Here is an 8,813-nt window from a genome sequence, read left to right as displayed (position 1 = left end):
TCAACCCAGAGGGTATTGCTCATTATGATGGTCCTTCAAAATGGCAAGTAAACTGATTATTTTCCTCGTCTGTGGTTATTAATTCAAATGACCCTTCACCCTCATTGAAATAGGTATATTCCCTAACAGATTACAACTGTGTAATATTGTCTAATGCAGTGCTATCCAAGAGAACTTTCTGTGATGATGGAAATATTCTATATCCAGGCTAACGTAGCAGCAATCAGCCACATGAGGCCGTTGAGCACTCACAATGTGACTTGTATTGCTGAGGAACAGAATTTTTAATTTGACTTAAATTTAAACAACCACACATCACATGACTGGTGGTTCCTGTACTAGACAGCACAGGTCTAAAGTTTACCTGTGTGCTCTGGTACTATGGGAAGGAGACTTCATAATGCCATACCTTGTATGATTTTGTGAATTGGTTGGCATTCTACCTGGGTACTTAATAAATCATTGTTGAAATACTTACAGTTCTATCCTTGAGTGAAGTGGAGGGACTGAGTTTTTATGAAACAGCAGTAAATTGGGGGATAGAAAAAAATTCTTCTTTGGAACTCCCTCTACCTCCCAAGATGAAATATGGGTAGACCCTAATAATTAAGGAGGGGGTCCTCAAGAGATAGGTTCATTCTGTGAGATTAGGTGTTAAATCTTAATTGCCAGGCAAGGGAAAGATAAGTTTCAAGTGAAGGTGAAGAAAAGTTTGTTCCCAAAATGTAGGATCTTTTGGTATCTGGTGATGAGACACTACTTCCCAAGGTACAGATGGGATTCATTTAGAAAGGGACCAGTCTCATGTTTTGGTTTGAACATTTCCTCCGAACCCAGGAAACTGCATCTGCCTCTCATTAGATTGTGAATTTTCCTGCACAAATATTGCCCAATATTGTCTTTTGTTTTTTTTCCGTGGCCCGAAGTACTGAGTAAATAATCTTTGTCTCCTTCCTTTCTCTCACCATGAATATAATCAATCAAGTCCTGCTGAGCTTGTTTCTCAAATGCTATCAGACCTGTTCACTCATTTTTGGCTTAGTTTGGTTTAGCTTCCACTGTTCTTAGTTCAAATTCACAGCAACTTTTGCTTGGACTGTTTCTGTAAGCCCACTTCTCATGGAACATTACTCAGGGTCACCATGTACAATTGAACAGTTTGTATCATGCACACAGACTGGTCAAGGAAGTTAGTGGGCTGAAGCATAGCCTCCATTCCTCTTCTCTGGTGTGGGCCTCTATCTGGAGAAAGTACCTTTATAATTTGCACAAAGATTCCATTTAATCCTGGTGGTACAGACCTACCCTGTCCAGTACAATAGTCACTAGCTGAATGTGGCTTTAAATTTTTTAATTAATTTCAATGATGTAAAATTTAAGGTTCAATTTTAGTGGCTACTGATTGAACAGCACTGGTATAACAAATTCCCAACATTGCAGAAAATTCTATTGGAAGGCCCTGGATAGAACCATCTTCTAAACCATTCTACACAATTTGCTAGTCTGAGCAATCTTTCATGCAAATCTAAACATGTCAGTCTTTTGCTTAAAAGTCTTCAATGAGTTCCACTTCCATCAGGAGCAATCAGTAGGTGGTGAATCAATTTCATGGGTTGTAACCAAAATTAAAAACAAAACAAAATTTTAAAAGAGGAAGTACTTACAGGCTGTTTAGTACTGTTTGTGAAATTTTTGTTTTGGTTCTATTTATATTTATTTGTCTCTATACCAAGATGTCCACCTCTCTGTAATTTGATGTCTTTGTGAAGTAACTAGGTGCATTGAAAGAAATCTTTCTAATTGTGTGTGGTGAGCAAAAAAGTTTCAAAAACTTTGGCCATGGAATATGAATCTGAGCTTCTTAACCAGGCATTTATGGCTCTCTAGAAACTGACCTTTCATTAACTCCTTTCTAACTTTTAATTTCTTGCACTTATGTTGACTAATACAGAAGTGCTCTGGTTTCACCTAAGACATCAAACTTTTGTTCTTTCCTTTCTTTTTCCATCTCTGTATTTTTGCTCACTGGGAACTGTTTCCTTGCCCTGCCAGTTCCACCTTCTTTTTGCCTGAATGAAGACTACTCATCATGTAAGCCTAAGATTAGGAAACATTTTTGACCTGAATACTCCAGGGTGGGCTGGGTGCTGTTCTTTGACCTTTGATAGCATTCCACAGAGATCTCTTTGTAGTTTTTAATATAATTATTACTTATTTAGTTGCTCTTTTCCGGTACTAAACTGAGTTCTTTCAATACAAGTAATATCTTATTTTTGTATCTCAAGGAGAAACAGTACAAACTAGCAAACCAGACACTCATTCAATAAATATTTGTTCGAAGAATAAATTGGAGAAGGACAAATCAATCAACTGTGTGGACACTCAGGTGCGACGCAGACTTCAGCCATCGGAGGGCGCCGGCACGACTGTAGGAGTGCGCAGGCGCGCTGGGAAGGCGGGCGCCGCGGTAGTGGCGGCGGTCGTGGCTGCGGCCGCGGGAAGTGAATGGTTTTACCCAGAGGGCCCTGCGCCACCTTTCTCCGCTGGCACCGGCGCGGCTGCCAGCTCCTCCTTGCCGGCCATGGCGTTCACGTTCGCGGCCTTCTGCTACATGCTGGCGCTGCTGCTTACCGCCGCGCTCATCTTCTTCGCCATCTGGCACGTGAGTAGCTGGGGTCGGGGGAAAGAAGACGAGGCGGTGGCGCAGCTTCCTGTCGCCCCGGGCCCGCGGTCCGGGCAGTGCCGGCTTCTGGAGGTCGGCGCACCGGGGATGGGGCTGGGCGGCGAGGCCCGCGGGTGCGGGGTTTGCGCGCGCTCTCTCCCGGGCTAGGGATGCGGGTTCAGGAGAGCCCCGGCGTGCTGTCGCGGGTGGATGTGCCTGCCGTGTAGGGGCGCAGGCCGCGCCCCGCTACTCCTCGCAGGCTGGATGGGGCGACCGCGGTGCCAACGGGCCCTGCGGGACAGCACTGGACTCGCACCACCCCTTGGCCGGCCCGCTCCCCGCATCCCGGGAGGATGTCGGGTGCGCACAGAGTGGTGATATGTACTTACCGTGAAGTTTTCTGAATTATTATTCGTGTGTAGATCGCCTTTCTAGGATTTCCGCAGGAGCATGGCCAAAATGAGAGTTATAACCTATTTTTAGATGAATTTCCAACTCTACTTTTCAGCACTTGGTGGGTGCCTTTCAAGCAGAATCATCATTTTTCGGAATCCAATTTCCTGGTGAACTTTGATGCAGGTTGGATCGATTGCTTTGTTAACTGCATCTCCGAGCTTTCCTACTAAATCATACTTTGTCCGCGAGAGTTTCTGGAGAAACAGTCTTCCAAACCACCCCTGTTTCAGGGTAGCTTGATTTAGTAGAGGGAATTTTAATTAGATTTTGAAAACGCTCAGAAACCTTAAGCTTCTTAAGAACAGTTTTATTTATATTACTTGCATCATGGTGTGGTGTAGTAGCACATCCTTACTGGGCCCTATAAGGACCACGTCTTAAGTTCACTGTGGCATAGTTCTACAAAAGACTTTTAAAAAGGATTTCTGTTTTTCTAGCACACAATTAGAAACATTGAGAACTTTCTGGAAATCAGCATTCATAAAAATTTGTCTCATCTTTGCTTTTGTCTTCCCCCATGTTCTAGTACCTTCTGGAATATTCGTATTAATTTGAATGATTGAGCATGTTCACTCTGATGTCAGGTTTCATGATGACCATTGCTACATCTTGTGAAACAATGATTTAATGGCTGCAGTATCATGCAAGAAAAGCCTCAAAAGCGGAGGGCTATTACATCCATCACTTTTGCTAAACAATATGTTTATGTTCATTTAGAATCGCCTGCATGTGTACCACATGCATAGACTGTTCACAGAGTGTCAGAAGTAACTGCTACCTCAAATCTTATCATTCAGAACCAAAAGCTTAAAGAGCATCTTAAGTTCTTCTGGGAGGCTAAGGCAGAAGGGTCTCAGGGTAGAAACCAGCCTCAGCAACTTAATAAGACCCTGTCTCAAAAAATAGAAAAGGGGGCTGGGGTTGTGGCTCAGTGGTAGAGCGCTGGCCTAGCACTGGTCAGGCCCTGGGTTTGATCCTCAGCACCACATGAAAATTAAAAAATAAAGGTATTGTGTCCACCTAAAAAAGAAAAAAAAAACATACATATGTCCAGAAAGGACTGAGGATGTAGCTTCAGTGGTAAAGCACCTGTGGGTTCAGTCTTAAGGATCAAAAACCAAAACAAAGAAAAATATAATGTGAGGAGATGCCAACTAGCCCTGCCTTAGCCTCTGATGAAACTAAGATGTGTGGTTCCCTTCCATCTATACATGTGGCTTTAAGTCACTTTCTGCTTGATGGGTGTTCTTTTTACCTAAGATGACAGAGAGTCATAGAAGAGAGCTGTGGGTAGCTTTTTCCATGTTTTTACATTTTTAAACCAGGTTGTATTTGACTTATGGAAAACTTGACCTGCTCATTGGAAGGAATGTGTATCTGGATGAAGTAGGATTTTAAGTTCTATTATAAAATTTTGTATCACAGATTAGTACTGGAGAACTCTTTTATGTTTAGGAATTTCTTAGTTCAGAGAATTACTTCATCCTTTTGAAAACAGTTTAAAATAAGTATTTAAAATTTTTCTATTTCCCATATAACCTTATTTTCTATGATAGTTTAAATATCAGCTCTGTGAGTGATGGTTCAAAAGCCAAAAATGTAGAAGTCACTTCTCGGGGCATTTATCAAATTTGAAGATACCTTGAATTGTGTGCTTTGGCATCTTTAAAGATTTTTATGTTTTATTGCTTTTTCATGTCTGAGGAAAATTTTGTGAATGATTTTGTTCATTTGCACAGCTGCAAAAGGTTTAAAATATTTTTAGAATATTTTCAGGAGTTTTGAAAATTGTTAGCATATAGCACTCAAATAGAAATCCATTCAGAACTTACTCAAAAGATCCCTGAAGTCACCTGAAGAAAATATCCAATCAAAAATGTTAGTTTTAAAGATAAGTTTTGTATTCATTTGCCATTAAGTTGGATCTTGTTATAAGCAAGTAATTATATTTATTGCAATGATAGCCCTCATTTTGAACTTTTATTAGTAAAACTTTTATTAGTGCACTGGGGATATATCACAGCTAATAACATGTAGCTGACTATAACTAATCAGAAATGGTTTTCTTCTAATTACACATTTGTACTTTCAACTTTCATCTATTAGACATCATTAGCAAAGGAAAATTCCACAGAGCTCAGTGGCATGTACCTGTAATCCCAGGCACTCAAGAGATTGAGGCAGGAAGATTCCAAGTTCAAGGCCAGCCTCAGCAGCTTATCAAGGCCCTTAATAGCTTAGTGAAACCCTGTCTCAAAATATAAAGGGCAGGGTGTATACCTCAGTGGCAGTCCCCAGTACTGGAAAAAAAAAAAAAAAAGAAAATCCCTTTTGGTGAGTTCTGTACCTTTTCCTATAATTAGCCTATTTTTTTTCTTCACTTTTTTACCCACCTTCCATTCAACAAATGAACAAATTTATTGAACACTTAAATATGTATACAATTAATGAGTGAATTTATTGAACACTTAAATACGTGTACTATAAAACATAGGCTTCTAAAATATAGGCATTATTTTATATTTTAGGCCACGGGATATAGTAGTAGAGAGCCTTTGTTCTCTTAGAGATTATATTTTAATGTTTAAGTTTTTTCTTTCTTATTTGGTTGGAGTTTTTATTACAGCAGGTTGATGAATTTTATAAAATTCTAGAGATTAAAAAATCTTTTTTACAAAACTAAGAAATAAGCATATTAAAAGCTAGAAATATGTATCTCTATTCATCACTGATAATGTTGAGTAACACTATCTTACATCTACAGATATTATTCCTAAACCACCAGGGGGAAGATAGGTTAGGTTCTGTGTCCTGTGGGTGACTAGTGGCAGCAACTAAAATAGCTCCCTCATACACCTGCTACTTTGGCTTCTTTGACACCTGAATTAAGGCCACAGAGTGGTATAAAACCTTTATTGGTACATTTTGACTTTGAAGTTGTGTTTTAGTAACCCTTAAGGTTAAAGCCATTTTATTCCAGAGTATAGACAAAAATATTTTTAGAAATTTGTGTTTGGGCACAAATGGGAATACACTGGAGTGTTTGAGTCCATCTCAAAGGTCCCTCTAAGCACTGTGATGGTGGGGGTTGGGAGGTTGTGCACAGATAATTAAAAATGGTCCTTCTTTCTGTCCAGTGGAATGAACAAACTTATATATAGACCCCGTTCTTCAGTGTGAGAAATGCCATATTGATAACCTTATAAACATGGAGTTGTAGACAATAATGCAATTATTTCTACCCAAGCAAGTGAGGAAAACCTGCAGAGGGGTACATACAGAAAGAGGGGTTTTTGGGATAAAGAGGAGTTTGGATTAATAGTTGTGTAGGTGAGGGAAAGCCCATTTCAAATTAAAAAAAAAAAACTTGAACAGAGACCTTGAAGAAATTCAAAATTAAAGACTTATCACAGTGCCAATCAAGTCATTATATTAATATTATTATCTTTGTGTGTGTGTGTGCATGCATGCATGTGTTAGTGGATATTGAATCCAGGGTGCTCTACCACTGAGCTACATCCCAGTTCTTTAAAAAAAATTGTTTTTGAAAAGAATTTTTAGATAGGGTCTTGCAAAGTTGCAGAGGTTGGCCTTGAACTTGAGATCCTCCTGCTCTGCTTCCTGAGTAGCAGGCATATGTCACGATGCCCAGCTACTTATCAGATCATTTTAATAGTCATGACATAAAAGTGTTACCAGTTCTTTAAATCCGATTCTGATACTTCTATTTTTTAGCATATGTTGAAGTTACTGTAAATTTGGTACCTATAAGTGCACTTTTGCTTTATTCAATAATTATTTGATGATGGGGCAGGTTTGTTGCTGCCTTTTATTGAAGTGAGTGGTTCTAACTTTTTAAATTTTATTTTAGATTATAGCATTTGATGAGCTGAAGACTGATTACAAGAATCCTATAGACCAGTGTAATACCCTGAATCCTGTAAGTTACAATATAGGATTTATCTTTAGATTTAAAAATGCATTTGTTTTTAACTTGGTATATTTTGAAAATGGCCAATATTCTCAGTAGCATGATATATTTGTATGTTTTGAAGTAGGCAGAATTTGAAAAATATTCTTTTCCTGTCATGCTTGACTATTCTGACGATTATTAATCTACTGGTGATCTTGTCAGCTGTCATACTAACATTCTTCCAATCTGCTTTTTACATTGTCGGCCAAAGACAGTTGAAAAGGTCAAAAAGATTAAAAGAGTCAAAATTGCACTAAAGGTGTGTACTGCTTTTTAGTTTAATGTTTTAATGCTGCATTCATTTCATGGGGAGGGTTAGGGCATTTGTATTTGTACTGTTCTGTTCAGTGTGCTTGTTCATATGCCTGTTGAGGTTTATGATTTCATGAAATTTTATGTTTTATGCAAATGTTTGCTTGCTGGCCCAGTCAAGTAGGGAAAGCTGTTAAATGCTTATGCATTTTTTTATGTTACGGCCATAGGCACGACTATATTAAATTATTTGGACTGTAGTTGGAAGTTGGTTAACATAAAATGACTTAATAGATTGTGAGTTTATTCATGGTTTGTGATTATGAGGTAGTATCCAAATGGAAACTGTAGTATAGATTTCACTGGCCATATCTAGTTTTATCTGTGGTTGTGTATGTTTTTGAATGACTTAGTTCAGTCTTTCAACTGGTGTTTATTTAGAGACTTTTAGGTGGTGGATAGCTCTGTTCTGGAATCTTGTAGTAATGCTGTCCTTTGGATTTTAGATGTCTGAATTTTGTAGATAACAATTCATATCCTAAATGTTTATGTAGTTATTTCTAGTGTATTTATCCACTCTAAATTTCTTACCCTAAGTTCTGAGCTGTGATGGATTTAGTAATAATGTGGCCGTTATGGTTAGGGGCTTTTGTATATATATATTTTGCTTCATTTAGGAGGAGTCTTCTTTAATCTCTGCGTTTGATTTTGCCTGATTGGTCAGAAACTGAAAAGTTGTTTTTAAGAAAGCAGTTGGTTTATCAAGTAAGTATTTCATCTTTAAAAATAACTTATTGAAGAAGAGAGTTTATGTACACTGTAGTTGTGTCAAACTCTTAATACTCTAGTGTAGTAGAAGGTCTTATCTGGAAAAGCACCTATAAACTCAGTTTACTACTTTATCATTGTTTTGCAGGCAAATGTGAATGATGGAATAGATTTCTAGTTTGTTCTTAGGGCACTGTTGTAGTAAGATTTTGATGTAAGTACAGTTAAAAGTTTTAACTTACTAGCTGTTTCTCTGCTCTTAGGAAACAAAACATGAGATGATGACTCGCCTGATTGGAAAGTACTCTGTATTCTAAAACATTTTACCTTAGTAGTTGAAACTAATTGCTACCAAGAAATTAAGAAACTGAAATTTCTCCTTTTGCTTAATAGCATTGTATGACTTTTTACTTTGCATTACTTGAAATAACCAAATGATGATTAAATAGCTGAAATTATTAAATAGCTGAAATCAGCTGGGCACTTTGCTGGGTGCCAGGGTCTGTGCTCGTAAGCACATTCTCTGGATTTCTTTTCTCACAGTTTTCATGACAATCTTAATAGGTAGGTATATTGTTATTTTCATGATTAGGACCCTTAACTGAGCTGCTTTGTGAAAGGTTGAAGCTTGTTGCTGAAGGTTACATAGCTAAGGTAGAGACCAGAATTTGAACCCAGACAGCCTGATTTTTTGAAGCTGAA

The 8,813-nt window shown here is 38.3% G+C and overlaps 1 protein-coding gene across 1 annotated transcript in view; it reads left to right on the top strand.

Moving 5' to 3' along the window:
• The first annotated feature begins 2,468 nt into the window (after positions 1–2,468).
• Positions 2,469–8,813, top strand: part of Cnih1 (cornichon family AMPA receptor auxiliary protein 1) — a 16,710-nt gene continuing 10,365 nt past the window's right edge. Inside the window, exons 1-2 of the mRNA XM_047539662.1 lie at positions 2,469–2,662; positions 6,990–7,058. Of these exons, the coding sequence (XP_047395618.1) occupies positions 2,582–2,662; positions 6,990–7,058 (150 nt within the window). The 5' untranslated portion in view covers positions 2,469–2,581. The remainder of the gene's footprint in view (positions 2,663–6,989; positions 7,059–8,813) is intronic.

Source organism: Sciurus carolinensis, chromosome 2 (genome assembly GCF_902686445.1).
Source record: "Sciurus carolinensis chromosome 2, mSciCar1.2, whole genome shotgun sequence".
Classification (NCBI taxonomy): domain Eukaryota; kingdom Metazoa; phylum Chordata; class Mammalia; order Rodentia; family Sciuridae; genus Sciurus; species Sciurus carolinensis.
This window is presented reverse-complemented; position numbering and strand designations above follow the sequence as displayed.